Source organism: Lithobates pipiens, unplaced genomic scaffold, assembly GCF_037356315.1.
Source record: "Lithobates pipiens isolate NorthernLeopardFrog02 unplaced genomic scaffold, aLitPip1_a1.2 Scaffold_8, whole genome shotgun sequence".
In the NCBI taxonomy this organism is placed as follows: Eukaryota; Metazoa; Chordata; class Amphibia; order Anura; family Ranidae; genus Lithobates; species Lithobates pipiens.
In genome coordinates this window covers 436,975,588-436,999,127 of record NW_027507903.1, presented here as the reverse complement: position 1 = coordinate 436,999,127, position 23,540 = coordinate 436,975,588, and the positions used below count along the sequence as shown (strand labels likewise).

General features: G+C 44.3%; 1 protein-coding gene across 4 annotated transcripts in view; it reads left to right on the top strand.

Moving 5' to 3' along the window:
• The window catches only part of CAMK2A (calcium/calmodulin dependent protein kinase II alpha), a 411,160-nt gene that overhangs the window by 294,083 nt on the left and 93,537 nt on the right, over positions 1-23,540 (top strand). For all 4 annotated transcript variants that reach the window (XM_077468290.1, XM_077468289.1, XM_077468291.1 and 1 more), the window contains exon 7: positions 8,888-8,990. In XM_077468290.1, the coding sequence (XP_077324416.1) occupies positions 8,888-8,990 (103 nt within the window). The remainder of the gene's footprint in view (positions 1-8,887; positions 8,991-23,540) is intronic.

Sequence of the window (23,540 nt, the reverse complement as noted above, 5' to 3'; positions counted from 1 at the left end):
ATTTGACTACAATTCCATCATAGACAGATATACTGTCTCTTAGGGACATGTTACAGCCATTAAGTCAGGGACAACTACTTTTCAAAATGTACCTATTACAATTCACCTTCTATCTATAAGTTTTAATCAAAATAGAATCTCCTTCGACAAAGATGTCCAGATCGAGAAAATTGACTCTCTCATCACTAATTGGCAGAGTGAATTTCAGATTGTAATTGTAATCATTATAATTCCACGCATGAAGATCAAGCTCCTCATATGACCCCTTCCATATAAATATTACGTCATCAATAAATCCATAGAACAAAGCTTGCACCTAGCACATTTTTTAAATGGTATCAATAGTGGAATATGCCTAGGCAATGTGCCTCAGCACAAATGCTTATAGTTTCTTTTAGGGGTGCATGTGACAGGGTGATTTACAGGCTTGAGATTGTGGGAGACAGGGGCAGGACACCGTCATCCATTAACATAAAGTACCCAAGTAAGAACTTTAACATCAGTATCACCAGCTGTTAATTTCTTGAAACATAGTGATTAAAATAAAAATAGAGTGCCCAATTGATTTTAACATTGCCAAAGACTATTATTACCTTTTATATTTTTCATTTTTTTAGACTATGACATTTAGCTTGGGTGATTAGAGCACATAAGGCAGTTGTTGCTTACAGTCCTTTCAAGAGCTGCCTTTTTGTCGTAGCAGCTCTGCATCCTTTGAAAAAATAGTAAAAGTACTGTGCACCCAAAACACCATACACCCTCACCCCATGTGCACTGCAATTGCCTCTAATACCCATATGCCTAATAGTACCAAAATATCAGAGTTAAAGGAGGGTTTGGTAAAAATTGGCTAGCACCAATACAGTACGCGAATGTGACCAGGTAGAATAGGCTAATATATGGACACTTATACAAGGCCAGTGTATTGATACACTGGAAATTCAAGAGTATCATCTCAGAGACCCTGAAAGTGGATGTAAACCTGAAATTTAATTTAATTAAGGCTTGCACTTTGTACAGTATAGGATTTCATGTCATCTGTGCCCAGACTTGCCGCAAAGACTTAATCCAGCTCTGAGCAGTCCATATATCTTTTTTCAGTGAGATAAAAATGGACAGCCAGTCTGTTTTTATCTCACTGAGAAGTAGGAGTCCGTTTCTCATCCTCGCTGTGAGTCACATGTGATTTACATATCTCATGCACAAGCCTGAGAAAGACATTCAGTGTACTTTAGATCCCCTCCTCCTTTCTTCTCCAGCTCTCCCAGGCTTGGCTGCTCCACATCTCAGCATGATTGGGCATGCTGAAGTCATGTGGTGACTTTTCTGGGTTTTGCTTGGATCTTAGTGATCATAGCAGAGGTTTAGTGTAAGAAATACACAGGAGAAAATGCATGTTGACAAGGGGCATAAAGAGGTGGGCAAGGTGTCTACTCACATCACAATTCCACCCACAGAATCTCCGGACAGCAGACCCACCCACAGAATCTGCAGTTTTTCAGGTCTCATAACAGACAGAGGGGAGAAATTTGACAGGAAAGGATACATGCAGGAGGCATCTATATCTTTATAGATAAAGCGGCTCTCTCCCTCCTCACTGGACATGGAAGCAGCAGCAGGAGCTATTGACTCCTGCTGCTGTCAGTCATAGCCTGTGCAGAGAGATCGTGGGTAAGGGCCGTGCTGATGTCATTGCGACACACAAGGTCCCGGAAGCACGGGCGTTTTTCGATTCCAATACCGGCCGGTATATTACTCTTTTAATGGAGATGTTCTTCTTTTTAAAATAAGTGTATTACTCTTGATAAAAAAAGTGTTGGATCTTATGCTATGCTATGTGATCCTTTTTTCTGAGTGGGACATCCGTGAATACCTGCATGTGAGGACAAGGGAGAGAGTGATTGCTGGATCCTGGTGTGCCGAGTGGAACTGCAGGTTTAAGGCCTGGCAGGGTATTCAGTCACAGACATTTTGACCTTTTTACAGGTCGAATATTTCCGGTAATCAGGCATTTCTCTCTGGTGATGGTCACATGTGGTGTGGATAACATATTGAATATTTGGAATGCTTCTATGAACTGTGATTGGGAATTCAGGAGCGTGACATCTTTTCACTACCTCAAGCTCTTCACTTGTTTTTTTTTTCTATCACATAAGACTGTGTAATATTGGAGGTATATTTTTTTTTATTATTTTTTATTTTGTTATAATTTTTTCCTGGAAAAAAGAATGTGATATGGAAGTCAATGGACACACACAAAGCCCAGCTCAGGATCTTGCCCACACAAGTGCTCCCATAGTAAGCAGCCTGGCATGAGGGCACTCAGAAGGGGGAACCAGTGGGGGATCCCAGAAGAGGAAGATTGGGGCTGCTCTGTGCAAAACCATTGCACAGAGCAGGTAATTATAACATGTTTATTTTTTATTTTTTTAAATGTATCTTTACAATCACTTTAACAAAACCAGCAGGGGGGCAGTTTTGTGAGCAGATTGAGGAGGGAAATGGTTTAGACATAAGGCAGGTGCTTTGGTATACTAAACATAAAAGAGTGTTGTCCCAAAGACATTTCAGAAAAAAAATTACCAGCAGGAGAGTGATACAATATTCCAAATTGTGCAAACACAAATAAGGCAAGTGTGTTTTCTATAAAAATATTATATATCAAATACCCTTGTGAAAAAAAATAGGCAGAAGCAGAACAGTATGTCAATTTCTGAAATGGGCCAAAATGTATAAATGCTTTTTTTTTATGCTAGAAAAAAAAGCCTGTCTTGGGGTACCCGAGGGCCATGACCTGGGATGGTGAACATCAGGTGGTTCCATAGACTTTGTTCCTTGGATCGTGGGCATATTGGCCACTAACACCACATTGTTTTAGACTACAAGCTCACACTTAAATGTAGAGGCACAAGGCACTGAGAAAAGTGGCAAATATTGAGAAAAATGGCACAATGAGCTTCAGCTCTATTTGAAAACTAGGGAATTGATTTTTTTTTTTTGGGGTTAAGGGAAGGAGGGGAGAGATACCAGGAGGCGGAAATGCTGCCAGCAGAGACAACAGTGAGAATAACCGGGACAATTTTTGGTCTTTTCTTAGTTAAACAAATATAAACAAATATATTGATTTTATCAGTAACATCTTCAAGCAAAACCAAACATGGGTGTTTGGTAATTCTCTGTGATTCAGGTCTGATTCATTTATTAAAAGTAAGCTTCTCAGTAACAAATCTCCTGGCCTAACTCGTAGAGAAGGGAAGGCTAGTACCTCAAGCACATATTGGGCCATGTGCAGTTAGTGATACATCCTTGATACTCAGTAGTCCATAGGTATAATCGGTTGTAAGCATTTTAAGTACAGCCTGGATGTCCCTATGCCTGTTTGCATGACCAAGGCAGGAACACTCTTATGAGAAAGAAAAGAAAAAAAATATATAATTAAAAAAGTAAAAAAATAAAGGAAAATAATGATTAACAAGAAAAAACATTAAAAGATGTCAGGTAGGAAAATATTAGTGTGGTACTGCCCAGGCCATGAACCAGAGAAAGGGGCTGTTTTCTCTTAACCCATTTGGCATGGTAGATGTTGAAATGCCAAGATGACATACAGGCACGGAATCTGTGGTGGCACTTTTTATCTTCAGCTCCAGCTGGAACCTGGTATGTAAAAGTTGTTACTGGAGCTGGTAGGGTGGATGTTGGAGAGTGCAGCTTTGAGCTTCATAGCTTGTCTCTGGGAAAGGGTTATATGCTTAATTTTTGTTGATGCCTGTCCTTCCCCTCTTGTCCCTAGAGAATGAGTCACAGGGAAAGGCCACTAAAGGATTAAAGGGGAAATAAGGACCACACAAAATCCAGTTGGGTTCCTCTTGTAGAATGCTTCCTGTTTGCCAATTTTTCCACTCAGTTTGTATTGCTGTCCCTGCCTGTCCTTGCTTGACTGGGACCGGGACAGGGACAGTCTTAACCCTTGCACACATGGTCAGACATTTCGACAACCAAATCCGTCAGATTTTGTCAGACGGATTTTGGCCGAAACTGTTGCATACACACAGTCGGACAAAGTTGTCAGAAAATCCAATCATTCTTAACGGGATGACGTTATTTCGTTAGGACGGGACTACATTCAGGCTAGTAACCAATAGCTTTGGTCTAGAAATTTGATCTGAGCATGCGTGGCACTTTGTCCAATCGGAATTTTCTACACATGATCGGACAAAGTCCGATCAGAGCATGTTGTCAGAAAATTTTATAGACAAGTTGGAAAACTTGGTCCGTCGGATACTCCGATGGAAACAGTCTGATGGAGCCCACACACTGTCGGATTATCCAACAACACGGTCCTATCGGACATTGTCCATTGGAATATCCAACCGTATGTACAAGGGCTTACAGGGAAACAAACATAAAGAAAGAAATACAAATTATTTAAAAAGGAAACCTGTAATTATTTGTTACAAAAAGTATTATACATAATCATATTATGAAAAAGGAGGAGGAGGAAGAGTTGGAAAAGGTGAATGAGGAAAAGGGGATGGAGGAAAAAGGTGAGGAGGCATCATTAAATTATCAGTAGAGGGAGGAGAAGGTGGAGGAGGAGTAGAATAGAATAGCAACAATTCTTGGCATTTACTACCTAAATGTGACAGCACCTCTATCTCTCTCTTTAGGCTGGCCCTGCTTTGTGAAAGGGTGGGCAGGCTATGGCTGCAGTTTTTTCCCCTGCAGCTGTGCCTCCATTGCCCTGGCCATAATTAAAAAAATAAAAAATATATTAAAAAAAATACAACTGGCCGCTGAATGCCTGGGAGTAGAAAGATAATGCTTGTGAAGTAGACAAATTTCAATTAATTTCTTTGTTTAGAAATCTTCTTGGTTATGCTAGAGCCTGTGTAGTAACTGCCCATGAATTGAAATGGCTGTGCCTGTACAATTTGTTCAGGAAACACCGAGAAGGTTTCTGAACCAAGGAAGTAGTCGGAAAAAAGGAATAACATTCTACATATGCACCATTAGAAATTGTTTAGAAATGGCAATTAAAACCTTTAAATACATCAAGGGGATTGCCATGGTTCAGGAGGGCAGCATATAGTAATTGATGCTTGGAATAGACTTCCAGCAGAGGTAATGAAACAATTAACAGTAAGTGGATTCAAACATGCTTAGGACAAACATAGATCTGTACACATACAAAAACACTAAAAAGAAGAACAGAAAAAAAAAAATATATATATATGTATATATATATATATATATATATATATATATATATATATATATATATATATATAGATATATATATAGATATAGATATATATATAGATATAGTATCTATCTATCTATCTATCTATATATCCCCCAAAAAACATATATACTGTATATACAATATATATATAGTATCTATATTTATTGATGGACCATTTAGTTTTTTTTCTGACAACACTATGTCATGTTTCAATGTTTTTAATCTACAATAGGTATCGTATTTATCAACGTATAACACGCACTTTTTCCCCCTTAAAATCAGGGGGAAATTGTGGGTGCATGTTATACGCCGATCCCCCCCCCCCCCCCCGATTGTGAGCCTCTGGGTGGCTTTCAGCCACTTTCGGCCGCTATCGGCGGCTTTCCGCCTTTCTCTGCGGCTTTCAGCCACTTTTGCCCATTCTCTGTGGCTTTGAGCCGCTTTCAGCCTTTCTCTGTGGCTTTCGGCCATTCTCGACGGCCGTAAGCCGCCAAGAACAGACGAGAGCTACCGAGCACCACTGAGATACACAGGACATATGGCTCTGTATCTCGGTGGCGCCATTTTTAAACGCCAAAGCCGAAAATGACACTGACAAGGCTGCATGACAAGGCTGCATATAACACTGACAAGGCTGCATGACAAGGCTGCATATAACACTGGCAAGGCGGCATGACAAGGCTGCATATAACACTGACAAGGCTGCATGACAAGGCTGCAAATTACGCTGACAAGGCTGCATATAACACTGACAAGGCTGCATGACAAGGCTGCAAATTACACTGACAAGGCTGCAGATGGACACTGGGCAAGGCTGTAATGATGGCTGCAGATGGACACTGATAAGGCTGCATTGATGGGCATTTTAATGTAAGTTTTATTCCTAAGGCCGCGTACACACGGGCGGACTGTTCGCCCAACTTTGTCCGCTGAACAGTGTTTCAGCGGACAGTCCGCTCGTGTGTGGGCTTCAGCGGACAGTTTCAGCGGACAGTCTGACGAACAAAGTTTTTCGGAATTCCCGTAAGACAGTCCGCTGAAACTTGGTTTGAGCGGACAGTCCGCTCGTGTGTAGGCTTGTTCGACAAACTAAGTCTCGCGCATGCTCAGAAAGAATTTACACGGCGAAGGTTGCATTGCAGTGTATAGGACGTCGTTTTTCTAGTCCCGTCGTACGTGCCGTTCACGTCATCGCGCACGCTTTCAGCGGACTGTTCGTTCATCGTGTGTGGTCAAGTTCGCTCATGCAAATTTTGAGCGGACTGTTTGTCGGATTGTTTGACAAACTAAGTTGGGCGAACAGTCCGCCCGTGTGTACGCGGCCTTAAACTTCCCTCCTAAAAGTTTTTTTCCTTTAAATTCCCTCCTAAATTTGGGGTGCGTGTTATACGCCGGCGCGTGTTATACACCGATAAATACGGTACTTATAAATAATTACAGGCTTTTTATTCTTTACATATCTTATTTTTCTATTGCTCCCTATTCTTCTCATGGTGGCCATTTTCACTAGGGGCAGATGAATACATCTCCCTTGAATTCCTAAAACTCTGCTTAGGACTCTGGATTTGCATCCTGGAACATGTGAAAGGAACTCCCAGGAAGTAGTTGTATGGCCCTGGTTACATCACAATTCCCCCCAAAAAACAGGAAGTGGAATAACAGTAATTGTAAGTAAAAGCATAAATGTTTGTTTAACTAATGAATGTAAGATGATTTCAAATCAGCATGCAGAGCCATATGCTGATGTGATTTTTACTACAAGGGCGGAGGCTTCGACCTTATATATACGGTATAAAAAAAGATAATTTCTCCACCTAGGTCTTAAACAACATTCAAGTGATATATTTCAAATAGAAACATTAACATATCCGCTTGCCCTCAAAAGCTGAAAATAAGATAAAAAAATAAAGAATGTATAAAAAAACGCATCATATTCTCCTGAATGTACATGAGGAGCATTAATACATGTGACACAGCACAAAAAAAAAAAAAGAATTCATCATGTGATTTCTAATTTTACATTGTTAAATGCCTTTCTCTATTATCTAGGTGACTTTTCTGTAAGCAAAAAAAAAAAACTGAGATCTCACAGGTCCTAATAATTGCCCATTACATATGTATACCCAGTAGTATCTTGCATCGTATAGCAAACATCTGTGTTTTCTTGCCCATGGGATAACAATATCCTCTGCTCATTTTTCTTTTATGTGATTTCCAAATGAGCCTTGCCTTTCAATCATCTAAGAATTTTATGAACACTCACATTTCCTGCTGGGATTCTATGCCCTAAATTTTACCAGCTCTGCAATGTACAATCCACATTCCCGCATGTGGCCATCATCAGGACATATTGATTTTCTGCAGATCAGTAAACCGGGAGAGCATAAGATAATGAAGAAAAAAAAAAACATTCATACCCACAAAAGGCAAATTAGCATTCATCTCAAGTGTTAATACCAGAATTTGAAAGGGATGGAATTTGGATTAAATGTCATAAATCTGGATGTCCCAAGTCAAGTTTGAACTTCAGTGTTTTTGTTATTTAGCTTCCAAGGCAGCTTCATCTACTTCTGCTTTATATGTGCCTGAGGAACTGCTACTGGTTTTCCTGGTTTCTACAGATTGCATATAAGTTTTTTTCGTTTTTGGCCTCACTATCCCACTATTTAGTGTTGCCAGGAGCTTCTCAAACCATTCTGCACAATTTTGCAGCACCTGCTGCTTTGTAATACACCTTAATTGAAGCTTGCTTTTGATTCACATTGACTCCAATGGATTTCCTATTCATGAAATGACAAATGTCTAGAGTTTTTCAAAAAAGTTTATCTGAGCCACAATGTATCAAACTTTTCAGAAGTTCGCTCATTTCTACTAATATATGTTTCCATGGTTTCACCCCTTCCTTGACCATCATTCTGAGGAAGGAGCAGAGAAATTCAGGAGATGCCAGTGCTGGCCACATGCATGAGGCATTTACAGAAATGGAATTCCAGAAAGAAATTCTTAATCAGTGAACTTTGTGCTTCTTTGCATTAGTAAATTACCTCAGGATTTGTAAAATAACAGTATTTTTATGCATATTCTTGTGTGTACATGTTCTTTAGTGTCCTGGTATACCTGTGTGTTTGGAGCATACATGGTTATTTGTAGACCTCATATATGTTTTTATTGTCCAACACTGGGCTGACATCTACCACCCTTTCAGCATTATTAATATTAAGATTTAAAGTACGAAGTACGAAAAGTTGAAGCATGAAGGTTTCTATTGCTGATCAATCCTTCTGAAGATGCCTGGCTGCTATGTTGAGTGAGTAACCCAGAGCAAGCATACAAATTTGTACTTTTTTCTGACATTCCTCATCCTATTTTTTTGGAGTCAATGTCTCACAAAATTATTGAAGCCAGTGAAGCAGCACTAACATTTCCAGAAGGTAAAAAAAATGGCAGCTTCTGTATTATTCTTGCAACAGATTTATTTTAAACACTACATAATGTATGGCTTGACTAAGAATATGGTAACTAGAGGCTAGGAAAGTATTGATTTGCCTTGTCAACCAGCTGCCTTTTTCCCGTTCAGCAGTTGAAAGGTGCTGTTAATGTTGTATATTAATTCTGATGAAGCCTTTCCATCGTTGTTATCTGCAGCCAGAAAACCTGTTGTTGGCTTCAAAGCTAAAAGGGGCAGCTGTGAAACTGGCAGACTTTGGTTTGGCTATCGAAGTGGAAGGCGAGCAACAGGCATGGTTTGGTAAGTCTTTTGGATTAAAATGTCTTTAAGTGCCCAAGCTTGTCTAGTGTTTATCTGCCACACTGTAATAATGCAATAATAAATTAAAACCAAGAGAACTAAGTACTGTTAAAAAAATCTATTTCAATACCTTATCGCTAAAGGTTGACTCTATGTGTTTTCAACTGCGGTATGCGCAGTAAAACATATAACAAAATATTCACTAAATGCAAAAAGCAAAACTGTATTTTCTTCCGTTTCAGAGTTCAGACTTAGATAAACAGCTAAAATCTTATTTGTCATATATATATGTGTATACTGCTACCTTCCAAAAGATTAGGAATGCTTTTCAACCAGTCTTTGACATTCAAACTTTATAGCAAAATCAGGCCTCTGACCTCAGTTTTCTTCCCAGCAGGTAAATAGTACAGCTTGGTCAACCACCTTCCCCAGCAGGTGCTTGACCACCAGCATAACATTTTTAGCTTATCCCTGAGGTCGGTAAACAAGTTCCCTGTGTTAGGTTAACATCATAGTGCAATAAAGTAATCTGCAATTATCGATATTACTTTGACCTCCCCTGTCAGTCTTTCTATGCATAGCACTGTGGCGGGGTAATTTTAAATTTAAATGAAAAACTGTGTAATTTTTACTATGTATTTAAATATACATTTTAAAGCCACATTGGCTATAGAGTAATAAACCACCTTCCCACGATGACTATTCGTTTATACCATCTTCAACAAATCTCTCTTAGTCTAGCCTTTACTAAACTTTGAGAAGGCTTATGATCAATGATACACAAAAGAAGACAACATGTATGATGTTTACTAGTGATGGCCGAACGGTTCGCCCGGCGGTCGTTTCGCGGCGAATTTCCGACTTTCGCCGTCCGCGGGTTCGAACGCCTTTTTCCGTCGTTCGCCCCGGCGGACTTACGTGTTTAATGTATACAAGAACTTTAACCTTTCGTGACACGTTTATCATGTGTTACAGGACAACCAATTGAGACATGACAGCTCATGGACACTTGGACATTCCCCCTAACCTATAAATACACCCGATCCGGTGGCCATTTTACATTCTTTCTTCTGTCACTGTAGGGAAAGGATCCTGTGTGGAGTAGGGACAGAGAAAACGCTAGCTATTTGGTACACAAAAGTTCTTTTCAGGACTGGTATAGGTGTTAGGTCAGCAGCCTGAGTTTCTTTTGTCAGTTTAGATAAAGGGACAGAGCGCTGTATGCTGCTATTTTAGGGACAGCTCAGCCAGATTAGTCTTTCTTCATCATCATCATCATCATCATCATTAGCTGTTACTATCAGGTCCACAAAAGAGCTGTTCCAGCTAATCGTTCCAGCCTACTCTTTTTTGCCAATTTGTATAGGGACAGGCAGGAAGCAGTGTGTCAGGCAGTGAGGATAATTTTAAAGACTTGCTGTTACTATTAGTTCCACAAAGGTTCTTTTCAGGACTGGTATCAGTGGTACGGTAATAGGCTTGTACACGTATAATATTCTTTCTTCCAAATATAGAAAGAATATTATACTTGACTGCTGCCCTTCTGCTGCAGTCTGCTAATCATTCACAACTCACTTGTTCCACAAAGCTCTTTATCAGGACTGGTAACTTGGTCTGTCTAGGGTGCTACGGTACATAGGCTTGGGTGCGGTACAGTCTGCTGTTCTGTAAGGACCGCTATCGGTCCACAATACATAGGGTTGCCGTGCACTACTGCTGACCGCTGCCCTATACTGCAGCAGTCCTTCAGCGGTATAGGGACTGACGCACAGTCTGCTAAACACTAATACACAACCTGCTTGGTCCACAAAAGTTCTTATAAGGACTGGTAACTTGGTATAGGGTGCTACGGTACATAGGCCTGAGTGCAGTACAGTCTGCTGTTCTGTAAGGACCGCTATCGGTCCACAATACATAGGGTTGCCGTGCACTACTGCTGACCGCTGCCCTATACTGCAGCAGTCCTTCATTGGTATAGGGACTGACGTACAGTCTGCTAATCACTAACACACAACCTGCTTGGTCCACAAAAGTTCTTATAAGGACTGGTAACTTGGTATAGGGTGCTACGGTACATAGGCCTGAGTGCGTTACAGTCTGCTGTTCTGTAAGGACCGCTATCGGTCCACAATACATAGGGTTGCCGTGCACTACTGCTGACCGCTGCCCTATACTGCAGCAGTCCTTCAGCGGTATAGGGACTGACGCACAGTCTGCTAAACACTAACACACAACCTGCTTGGTCCACAAAAGTTTTTATAAGGACTGGTAACTTGGTATAGGGTGCTACGGTACATAGGCCTGAGTGCAGTACAGTCTGCTGTTCTGTAAGGACCGCTATCGGTCCACAATACATAGGGTTGCCGTGCACTACTGCTGACCGCTGCCCTATACTGCAGCAGTCCTTCATTGGTATAGGGACTGACGTACAGTCTGCTAATCACTAACACACAACCTGCTTGGTCCACAAAAGTTCTTATAAGGACTGGTAACTTGGTATAGGGTGCTACGGTACATAGGCCTGAGTGCGTTACAGTCTGCTGTTCTGTAAGGACCGCTATCGGTCCACAATACATAGGGTTGCCGTGCACTACTGCTGACCGCTGCCCTATACTGCAGCAGTCCTTCATTGGTATAGGGACTGACGTACAGTCTGCTAATCACTAACACACAACCTGCTTGGTCCACAAAAGTTCTTATAAGGACTGGTAACTTGGTATAGGGTGCTACGGTACATAGGCCTGAGTGCGTTACAGTCTGCTGTTCTGTAAGGACCGCTATCGGTCCACAATACATAGGGTTGCCGTGCACTACTGCTGACCGCTGCCCTATACTGCAGCAGTCCTTCATTGGTATAGGGACTGACGTACAGTCTGCTAATCACTAACACACAACCTGCTTGGTCCACAAAAGTTCTTATAAGGACTGGTAACTTGGTATAGGGTGCTACGGTACATAGGCCTGAGTGCGTTACAGTCTGCTGTTCTGTAAGGACCGCTATCGGTCCACAATACATAGGGTTGCCGTGCACTACTGCTGACCGCTGCCCTATACTGCAGCAGTCCTTCAGCGGTATAGGGACTGACGCACAGTCTGCTAAACACTAACACACAACCTGCTTGGTCCACAAAAGTTTTTATAAGGACTGGTAACTTGGTATAGGGTGCTACGGTACATAGGCCTGAGTGCAGTACAGTCTGCTGTTCTGTAAGGACCGCTATCGGTCCACAATACATAGGGTTGCCGTGCACTACTGCTGACCGCTGCCCTATACTGCAGCAGTCCTTCATTGGTATAGGGACTGACGTACAGTCTGCTAATCACTAACACACAACCTGCTTGGTCCACAAAAGTTCTTATAAGGACTGGTAACTTGGTATAGGGTGCTACGGTACATAGGCCTGAGTGCGTTACAGTCTGCTGTTCTGTAAGGACCGCTATCGGTCCACAATACATAGGGTTGCCGTGCACTACTGCTGACCGCTGCCCTATACTGCAGCAGTCCTTCATTGGTATAGGGACTGACGTACAGTCTGCTAATCACTAACACACAACCTGCTTGGTCCACAAAAGTTCTTATAAGGACTGGTAACTTGGTATAGGGTGCTACGGTACATAGGCCTGAGTGCGTTACAGTCTGCTGTTCTGTAAGGACCGCTATCGGTCCACAATACATAGGGTTGCCGTGCACTACTGCTGACCGCTGCCCTATACTGCAGCAGTCCTTCATTGGTATAGGGACTGACGTACAGTCTGCTAATCACTAACACACAACCTGCTTGGTCCACAAAAGTTCTTATAAGGACTGGTAACTTGGTATAGGGTGCTACGGTACATAGGCCTGAGTGCGTTACAGTCTGCTGTTCTGTAAGGACCGCTATCGGTCCACAATACATAGGGTTGCCGTGCACTACTGCTGACCGCTGCCCTATACTGCAGCAGTCCTTCAGCGGTATAGGGACTGACGCACAGTCTGCTAAACACTAACACACAACCTGCTTGGTCCACAAAAGTTTTTATAAGGACTGGTAACTTGGTATAGGGTGCTACGGTACATAGGCCTGAGTGCAGTACAGTCTGCTGTTCTGTAAGGACCGCTATCGGTCCACAATACATAGGGTTGCCGTGCACTACTGCTGACCGCTGCCCTATACTGCAGCAGTCCTTCATTGGTATAGGGACTGACGTACAGTCTGCTAATCACTAACACACAACCTGCTTGGTCCACAAAAGTTCTTATAAGGACTGGTAACTTGGTATAGGGTGCTACGGTACATAGGCCTGAGTGCGTTACAGTCTGCTGTTCTGTAAGGACCGCTATCGGTCCACAATACATAGGGTTGCCGTGCACTACTGCTGACCGCTGCCCTATACTGCAGCAGTCCTTCATTGGTATAGGGACTGACGTACAGTCTGCTAATCACTAACACACAACCTGCTTGGTCCACAAAAGTTCTTATAAGGACTGGTAACTTGGTATAGGGTGCTACGGTACATAGGCCTGAGTGCGTTACAGTCTGCTGTTCTGTAAGGACCGCTATCGGTCCACAATACATAGGGTTGCCGTGCACTACTGCTGACCGCTGCCCTATACTGCAGCAGTCCTTCATTGGTATAGGGACTGACGTACAGTCTGCTAATCACTAACACACAACCTGCTTGTTCCACAAAAGTTCTTATAAGGACTGGTAACTTGGTATAGGGTGCTACGGTACATAGGCCTGAGTGCGTTACAGTCTGCTGTTCTGTAAGGACCGCTATCGGTCCACAATACATAGGGTTGCCGTGCACTACTGCTGACCGCTGCCCTATACTGCAGCAGTCCTTCATTGGTATAGGGACTGACGTACAGTCTGCTAATCACTAACACACAACCTGCTTGTTCCACAAAAGTTCTTATAAGGACTGGTAACTTGGTATAGGGTGCTACGGTACATAGGCTTGAGTGCGGTACAGTCTGCTGTTCTGTAAGGACCGCTATCGGTCCACAATAGATAGGGTTGACGTGCACCACTGCTGACCGCTGCCCTATACTGCAGCAGTCCTTCAGCGGTATAGGGACTGACGTACAGTCTGCTAAACACTAATACACAACCTGCTTGGTCCACAAAAGTTCTTATAAGGACTGGTAACTTGGTATAGGGTGCTACGGTACATAGGCTTGAGTGCGGTACAGTCTGCTGTTCTGTAAGGACCGCTATAGGTCCACAATAGATAGGGTTGACGTGCACCACTGCTGACCGCTGCCCTATACTGCAGCAGTCCTTCAGCGGTATAGGGACTGACGTACAGTCTGCTAAACACTAATACACAACCTGCTTGGTCCACAAAAGTTCTTATAAGGACTGGTAACTTGGTATAGGGTGCTACGGTACATAGGCTTGAGTGCGGTACAGTCTGCTGTTCTGTAAGGACCGCTATAGGTCCACAATAGATAGGGTTGACGTGCACCACTGCTGACCGCTCACCTATACTGCAGCAGTCCTTCAGCGGTATAGGGACTAAGAGTTTTGTCACAGGGTCATTTAAAAAATGACATGCAGAGGAAGAGGCAGGCCCTTCCGCAGGGGTGGTAGGGGTAGGGCAGGAGCAACAGGCTTGAGCCAAAGTGGGAAGTTGCAGAAGGTGCGTTCAATTACTTTAAAGGATGCACCAGACTTGGTTGAGTGGCTCGCTCAGCCTTACTCTTCTGCACCCTCCTCATCCTCTCGATCTGCACCCTCTTCTTCACTCTCTGCTATGTGCACCCCCAAAGACACTACCACCAACAACACGACCACCACCACCACCACCACATACCTTCCGCTTGAGTCACTGGAATTATTTTCCGATCCATATCAAGAGGACATTTCTGATGCGCAGCCACTCTTGGTATTGGATCAGGAAGAGGAGGTAGCAACAAGCGCTACTCAGCAGTCTGACGCCAGTACCCAGATCAGCCCAAGGAGGAGGTTGGTCCCCGGTGTTGCTGCCTACTCTACTTATAGCGGTGGGGAAGGTGACGTTGATGATGACGTGTCTAGTGATGTCACGTGGGTGCCCACAAGAGAGGAAGAGGAGGGGAGTTCAGAGGGAGATATGGACCAGCAGATAGGGAGGAGAAGCAGCAATGACTTACATTGCACAGCAGGGACAAAGCAGACTGCAAATGTATCAGGAGCGAGTCATCGACCATGTACGGTCACATCTGGCGCTCCCAGGACACCGGCACATGGCTCCGCAGTGTGGGCTTTTTTTAACGTGTCCGCTGCTGACAATAGCGTTGCCATCTGCAATCTTTGCAGTCAACGCGTTAGTCGCGGTAAGCCCAATACTCACCTAGGGACGACCGCCTTAAGAAGGCACATGAGCAGCCATCACCGAGCCCAGTGGGAGCAACGGAACACACAAAGCCACACTGCAGGCTCTCACCGTCCAGCCTCGTCTTCTACTTCTCCTTCTCCTCTCTCCTCACAATTGTCCTCCACTCCACCTTCCATCACGCCAAGCTCACATTTTTCTGCAAAAAGGCAGGCTTCCGTGGGCCTAATGTTTGAGCGTAAAAAAATGATGACGCCGGATAACCCTCTTGCCCAACGGTTGGCGGCTGGCTTGTCAGAACTCATAGCCCGCCAACTACTGCCATATAAACTGGTGGACTCGGAGGCCTTTCGCAAATTTGTGGCCATTGGAACACCACAATGGAAGGTCCCAGGAAGGAAGTATTTCTCAGAGAAGGGCATCCCAGAGCTATATGGCCATGTTCAGCGGCAAGTGAATGTATCTCTGGCACACAGTGTCGGTGCCAAGATACATCTGACCACAGACACGTGGTCTAGCAAACACGGGCAGGGAAGGTATATCAGTTTTACTGCCCACTGGGTGAACCTTCTGACGGCCGTCAAGCATGTAACCCGTGGCACCCGTGTAGATTTGGTTTTACCGCCACGGATTGCATGCAGGCCTGACTCTTCTTCTCCTCCTCCTACTCCATCCTCCTCCCTCTCCTCCTCAGCTGCCTCCTCCTTTTCCGCTGCTAGCGTCTCTTCCACTGCACCGCCCAAGCTCCCCAGAACCTATTCCACATGCCAGATGAGACGTTGCCATGCCGTGCTGCGTCTGTTGTGCCTGGAAGCAAAGAGCCACACTGGCCCGGCACTCCTTTCAGCTTTGCGTTCACAGGCAGATGAGTGGCTAACACCGCTCAATTTGACAGTTGGTAAAGTGGTGTGTGACAACGGTGCCAATCTGCTTAGCGCATTGAAACAGGGCAAAATCACGCACGTGCCGTGCATGGCACACGTCTTAAACTTGGTCGTGCAGCGATTCCTTGTCAAATACCCTGGGGTCCAGGACATCTTGCGGCAGGCAAGGAAAATCTCGGCCCATTTCAGAAGATCTTACACGGCCATGGCTCGCCTTGCTGACATTCAGCGGCGACACCATCTGCCGGTCAGACGTCTTATTTGCGATTGCCCGACGCGATGGAACTCAACCTTCTATATGCTTGATAGGCTGCTCCAGCAGAAACGTGCAGTTAACGTCTACCTGTATGAACTCTGCGAAAGAAACGGTTCTGGGGAGCTGGGTTTTTTTTCACCGCGCCAGTGGCTGCTCATGCGCGACACATGCAGACTTCTGCGGCCATTTGAGGAGATCACCAAACTGGTCAGTCGCAGCCATGGCGCCATCAGTGACATGGTACCTTATGCCTTCTTTCTGGAGCGTGCATTGCGTCGTGTCATTGATCAGGCTGTGGAGGAGCAGGAGCGGGAAGATGAGGAAGTCGCAATGCTGGATGAATTCCCAGGGGGGGCTACTCTATCTGAGACAAGTCAACAACAGGAGTCTGATGAGGAGTCAGAGGAGGATGGTCCCGGGGCGGATGAGCAGGAGCAAGAAGAGCATGCTTTAAACCTTTCTGGGATCCCTGTTGTGCGAGGATGGGGAGAGGAGAATGAAGAGGACGACATTATCCTGGATGATGAGCAGGAGCCAGGCCACCACACCGCTTCCACTTTAGTGCAAATGGGGGCCTTCATGCTCCAGTGTTTTAATAGGGACCCCCGTATAAAAAGCATGAGGGTCAAGGACCAGTACTGGGTGGCAACGTACTTAGACCCCCGGTACAAACACAAAATGGCGGAAATGTTACCGCCGTCGCAGAGGGCTGTCAGAATGCAGCACTTCCAGGCCTTGCTTCGAGAAATGCTGCATTCTGCTTTTGCGTGCGCTGGCAGAGGAGCAATTCCCACTCCCAGAGAAGGATTTGCGGGTACCAATCCAACAGCGCCTGCAAGAAGAGGCCGGTTTGAAGATGTGTTGGTGACTTCGGATATGAGGTCATTCTTTCAGCCGACCCATCGACAGGTGTCATCCGGATCCAGCATCAGGGAACGCCTAGACCGTCAGGTGTCCGACTACATTGGGTTAACGGCCGATGTGGACGCTCTGAGGAGTGATGAACCCCTAGACTACTGGGTGGGCAGGCTTGACCTCTGGCCAGAGCTTGCCCAATTTGCAATCGAACTGTTGGCTTGCCCCTCATCCAGTGTCCTGTCCGAAAGGACGTTCAGCGCAGCAGGGGGGATTGTGACCGATAAGCGTACTCGCCTAGCTCACCACAGTGTTAACTACCTCACATTTCTAAAAATGAATGAGGCATGGATCTCGGAGGAATTCAACACATGTGATCAGTAGACCATGTATATGTCTATAAACAATTTTTGGAATCAAGCACACAGACCTTCTTAATTCATTTGGCTCACTTCCCTGACCCAAAAAAGCACACCGTACTATATGCCCCTACCCTCCTCTTTGAAGAGGTTGAGCGGTGTCATATTTCTACTGGGGCTGCTTATTATGAGGGGTTCCCACCATCCCTGTGCTGTGCTGACTTCCTCCTGGGTGTTCTTATTATGAGGGGCTCCCACCATCCCTGTGCTGTGCTGACTTCCTCCTGGGGGTTCTTATTATGAGGGGATCACACCATCCCTGTGCTGTGCTGACTTCCTCCTGGGGCTGCTTACGGTGCTGCTGTCAGCGCTGTATGTCACGGAGCTGCTGTCAGCGCTGTATGTCACGGAGCTGCTGTCAGCGCTGTATGTCACGGAGCTGCTGTCAGCGCTGTATGTCACGGAGCTGCTGTCAGCGCTGTATGTCACGGAGCTGCTGTCAGCGCTGTATGTCACGGAGCTGCTGTCAGCGCTGTATGTCACGGAGCTGCTGTCAGCGCTGTATGTCACGGAGCTGCTGTCAGCGCTGTATGTCACGGAGCTGCTGTCAGCGCTGTATGTCACGGAGCTGCTGTCAGCGCTGTATGTCACGGAGCTGCTGTCAGCGCTGTATGTCACGGAGCTGCTGTCAGCGCTGTATGTCACGGTGCTGCTGTCAGCGCTGTATGTCACGGAGCTGCTGTCAGCGCTGTATGTCACGGAGCTGCTGTCAGCGCTGTATGTCACGGAGCTGCTGTCAGCGCTGTATGTCACGGAGCTGCTGTCAGCGCTGTATGTCACGGAGCTGCTGTCAGCGCTGTATGTCACGGTGCTGCTGTCAGCGCTGTATGTCACGGAGCTGCTGTCAGCGCTGTATGTCACGGAGCTGCTGTCAGCGCTGTATGTCACGGAGCTGCTGTCAGCGCTGTATGTCACGGAGCTGCTGTCAGCGCTGTATGTCACGGAGCTGCTGTCAGCGCTGTATGTCACGGTGCTGATGTCAGTGCTCTGTATTACGGTGCTGCTGTCAGTGCTCTGTATCTCCTGCACCCTCTTGTTTGCCTACCCTGGTCCCTGACCTTCCCTCTCCTCCATTGCCTTCATTAGCTCCATAGTCCTGAATTGTCAGAACAATTTCCCAAATAAAAAAAAAATGCTTGTAGTTATCGATCCCAAATTCACCTCATACATGTATTATGCTATTGTCCAGGTGGTGGGACTACGTGCTACCCCCTAATAATTACCCCGTGGCCGCAAATTCGACCTAAAGGTTTGCGAAATTCGCCTCCCATTGAAGTCAATGGAGCCCGCGGCGAACGGTCGTTTTCGCGAACGTTTGTGCCCGTTCGCGTTTCGCGTTCGCGAAACGTCCCGTCGGAAGTTCGTCCATCACTAATGTTTACACACTGATTTTCTTTATATTTTATAACATATTTTTATTTTATAACATGTTACATTATTATGCCCACTATATATACATATATATATGGTTAAAGTAGTCCCTAGTTTCCTATCGCTCTATGTATCCTAAACAAATGCTATTTTTTAAGTAAAATACTCCTACAGTCAATTTGCAGCCACTCTCTCTACAAACATTCCGGTTGTGGCTTTTATCAGGGCAAGTTTCCTGATAATGACAACGGTGGACAATGCGTACATAATGTGTTGACATGTCCAAGTCACCCTGGAACACAAGTTTCCATTGGAGACAACACAGTTAAATGAGAACATTTTGAAATTACATTTTGAAACTTTTGAATAGCTTTTGAATTTACATTACCTTAACATACCAAAGTGTTTTTTTTTTTGGGATACATCACATTAGTTATATGTAATAGTGTATATCCCATTACCCACATGTAGGTGGGTGACTCAATCACCTACATGTACTCCACCAGTCTAGGGACCATACCAAGGCTTATCCAGGCATTACACAATCCATATTCACAGTCCACAGACCTCTAAGCACTCTTCACTCACACACTTGCATGTACAGTGTGTCTAAGACATGGTGTGCCCTATGTACACACTCACAATGCTCCTGTTCACTTCTGCCAGCACTGCTCCTCTGGCTGGGAACATTGGGCCTGATGTCTTGCATGCATTACCAGGATAGAGCTCCTACACCCCTATCCACCACCATCCCCTAGCTAGCCTGACCAGATTTGCACACAGTTGGCTTCACTGGGATCCTTTTTTCTCCATGTGGGTACCTCATGAGATGCACAGTCTAGCATAAGCTTAAAAGGGCACTATCTCATCACAGCAGCAAAAGTACTGAGGACCCACTTCAGACACATAAAACAGCCACAAGCTCGGTCCAACTCAATTTTCTTGTCACAGTTCTCAGCACAAGTTTATAAATTAATAACACTTCTGTTTCTCAATCATCAGTTCCATTTTGGGCCAGTCTTCCTTTGTTCGTCCTTTAGCAGGTGTGCTCATCTCAGTGATGGCACAGAATAAAGATGTTGTTCCTAATGTCATCTCTCTATCTCGTGGCTCTTCTCATCCCATCAGCCAGCCTGATCTGCTCTAGCTAAGCTCCACCCCAAGCTTATACAGGTATATGATTCTGCCAGGAAGAAAATTAAATCACCCCCCTTCCTGTAAAGATGTTAAAGAGGAATCCTTTTTAAAGGGGCAACCAAGTGACCCTGACCCACACACAGGCAGCTGCTTCTGCTAAAAAATTTCCCTGCAGTGCCTCCTCGGAGCTGCTAAATACTGTCCTAAGCGGCTGTCTTCTGGCACTGGCAGGTAAAGATATAAAACCCCCCCACAAACGATGAAATCCTGGGAATGGTATTTGAACTGGTCACTATACCAAAAATGAAAGGGGAGATGCTTCCAAAAATACAACATACAAGAACACCACAAAGGAAACCGCATCTACTAAGGCTGCCAAAAAATGTATACATTTATTAGACATTCACATATATAAAGAAAAACATGTGTGGCATAGACAAACCCTCCACCACCACTTGGGGTACTTCCGCACTGCCCAGACCTCCCCAATACCCCCCTATTGGGGTAGCGTGGGCGGTGGGGGAGTACTCCAAGTGGTGGTGGAGGGGGGATTTTGCCTATGCCACACATTTTTATCTTCATATATGTTAATGTCCAATAAATAAATGTGTTCATTTTTGAATTGGTAGCCTTAGTAGGTGTGCGGTTTCCTTGCTGGCAGTTTAAGAGTAATCGTTGCTACTGGGAAAAGTTGTGACACTTACCCACCCCCTTCTATCCTCTCCACGATTCAATTAATTCCTACTATTATTATTATGCCAGAAGACACCTGTTTAGCATGGTAGCCAGCAACTCTGCAGAGTCACTGAGAGGAAGATTTTTTTGCATCCAGGTGCAGGTGATAGAATACACACTACCCCCCCCCCCCCCCCAAAAAAAAATACTAAACTTCAGCCTTAAATTTTATATAACATTTAGTCATTGGATTTACATATGCTTTTTAGAAAGTTTTTTTTTAGCAAATATATGGGCTTTTTTTTATCTGCCTATAGTTTGGCTTTAAATAAAGATGAAAATGCAATAAAATGTAGTATAACACAATAATAGAAGCCTTTGCAGTAAAAATATGTTATATTAATATGTAGAAAATTTGGAAAGAGTGCGCTAGAGCTGTTGGCTGCCTCTTATCATACATGATTTATATAGAGTGGTTTCTAGAGCATTGCATGGCAGAATATGTCATGCATATTGGAGTGACATTAAAATAATACAGACATAAGTCTCTGGATTGAATTATTACATAAAACATGTGGTGCCAGTATAGAGTGCAACAAGATACCTTTCAGCCTAAAACAAAAGCATAAATATACTGTACGGCCAAATGGAGAATGTTCTCTGATCAGATTAATTTGTTCGGGGAAAAATTTAAGCGAGGCAAGTAAATTGTACTGTGTAAGATATTGTTATACTTTTTATCCATATCTTATTTATTTAGATTCCATCAGTTATTGGAGATAGTAAATGTAGTTATTTTGCATGATTGCAGCTTTGGTATCAACAAACCGAAGAACAAAATGCAATATATTGCAGCTTACCAGTCTTTCACTGTAGTTGCTGCATATCTTTTTTTCTTTTTGGGCATTTTCAGCAAGTACCTGGTGATCTTAACAGTGAGGTAGGGTCCTTGACACCTCCCGAGAGCTGAGCTAAAAGCATAATGTTATCTTCCCTAAAGCTTCATACACACGATCGGATTTTTGCCCGGGAATTGTGTGATGACAGACTGTTTGCCTAAAATCCGACCGTTAGTACGCTCCGTCAGACAATTTGTCAACTTTCCGCCAACAAATGTTAGATGGCAGGCTAGTAAATTTTCAGTGGACAGCGGTCTGTTGTCAGATTTTCCTATCGTGTGTATACAAGTCTGTCACACGAAAGTCCAAAGTACAAACACACATGCTCAGAATCAATGCTCACAAAACACGACATTAGCAGAAGGTCCCCAAAGGGTGGCGGCTCGAGAGATGAAATTCCTCGTAGTACGTCACTACGTTCGTGTTTGTCGGCCAACAATTGTGTACCGTTTGTATGCAAGACAAGTTCACGGCACACTCCCTCCAGGCAAACATCTGGCACTTTGCAGAAAATCCGATCATGTGTACGATGCTTAAGTAATCTGATAATCCCCCACTGTCATGTAATGAACAAAGGTAGACATGTTTATATTCCAGCCTGGGTGACAACAGTGGCTTCCTCTATAGATACAGTGAAGGAGTGAACATCGCCACAATTGTCCTTATTATAATTATTCACTTATCTGAGAAGTTCCTATGTTCTTTCAAAATATACATTTATTGTACATTTCTTGACATAAATTTGTCAATGTGTTAGATTGGATCACCCAGCCCACTTAATATTAACCACTTCACGCCAGCTGTACGCATGTTTGCAGCCTCTTGGTGGGTGGGCCTTAATGCTGAGTGGTCGCATATACATGGCCCTGTGTTGAGAGCGCACTCCCTGAAGGGGTTAAAATGTATATAAGGCCAACAACTTTTTTTGTTTTTGATAAAGCAGGAAATGGCTAAGACTATTGTTAGTTTTCTTTTTCTTCCAGTGCCCATCTGAACTATTTCTCTTCATTTCCTGAGACACAGCAGGAAGTAACAGCCAATCTCTTCTCTTAGCCCTTGTACACACGGTCGGAGATTCCGACAACCAAATCCGTCTGAGTAATTTCCGATAGATTAATTCCGGAAGCGGTCCGGAAGTGATGTTGCATACACACGGTTGGACTAAATTGTCGGAAAATCCGATTGTACATAACGTGATGGCGTTATTTCGTTACGACGGGACTACGTTCAGGCTAGTAGCCAATAGCTTTGGTCTAGGAATTTGATCTGAGCATGCGTGGCACTTTGTCTGTCGGAGTAGGCTACACATGATCGGAGTATGTCCGATAGGAGCATTTTGTTGGAAAATTTTACCGGCAAGTTGGAAAACATGGTCCGTCGGATATTCCGACGGAAACAGTCCGATGCAGACCACACACAGTCAGAATATCTGACAAAATGGTCGGATAGGACACATTCTGTCAGAATCTGTGTGTACAAGCGCATAGACAGATATCACAGCACAGGTTTACCCAATGGAAAATCTCCCATCCTCACCTATTCTCCTTTTCCTGTGACAGCTCAAAAGTGATACATTTCCCATCGCTTTATGTATCAGAGACCAGGCAGGGTTTCTTGCCTTTCCACATTCTATGCAAAACTGTAAAGAAAGTTTTGGCATACATTTGAATCTCTACCATCCACTGTATCAGTCCTGTTTCTAACACCCTTTGTTTGCCAAAAACAAATAAGGCCGCGTACACACGGGCGGACTG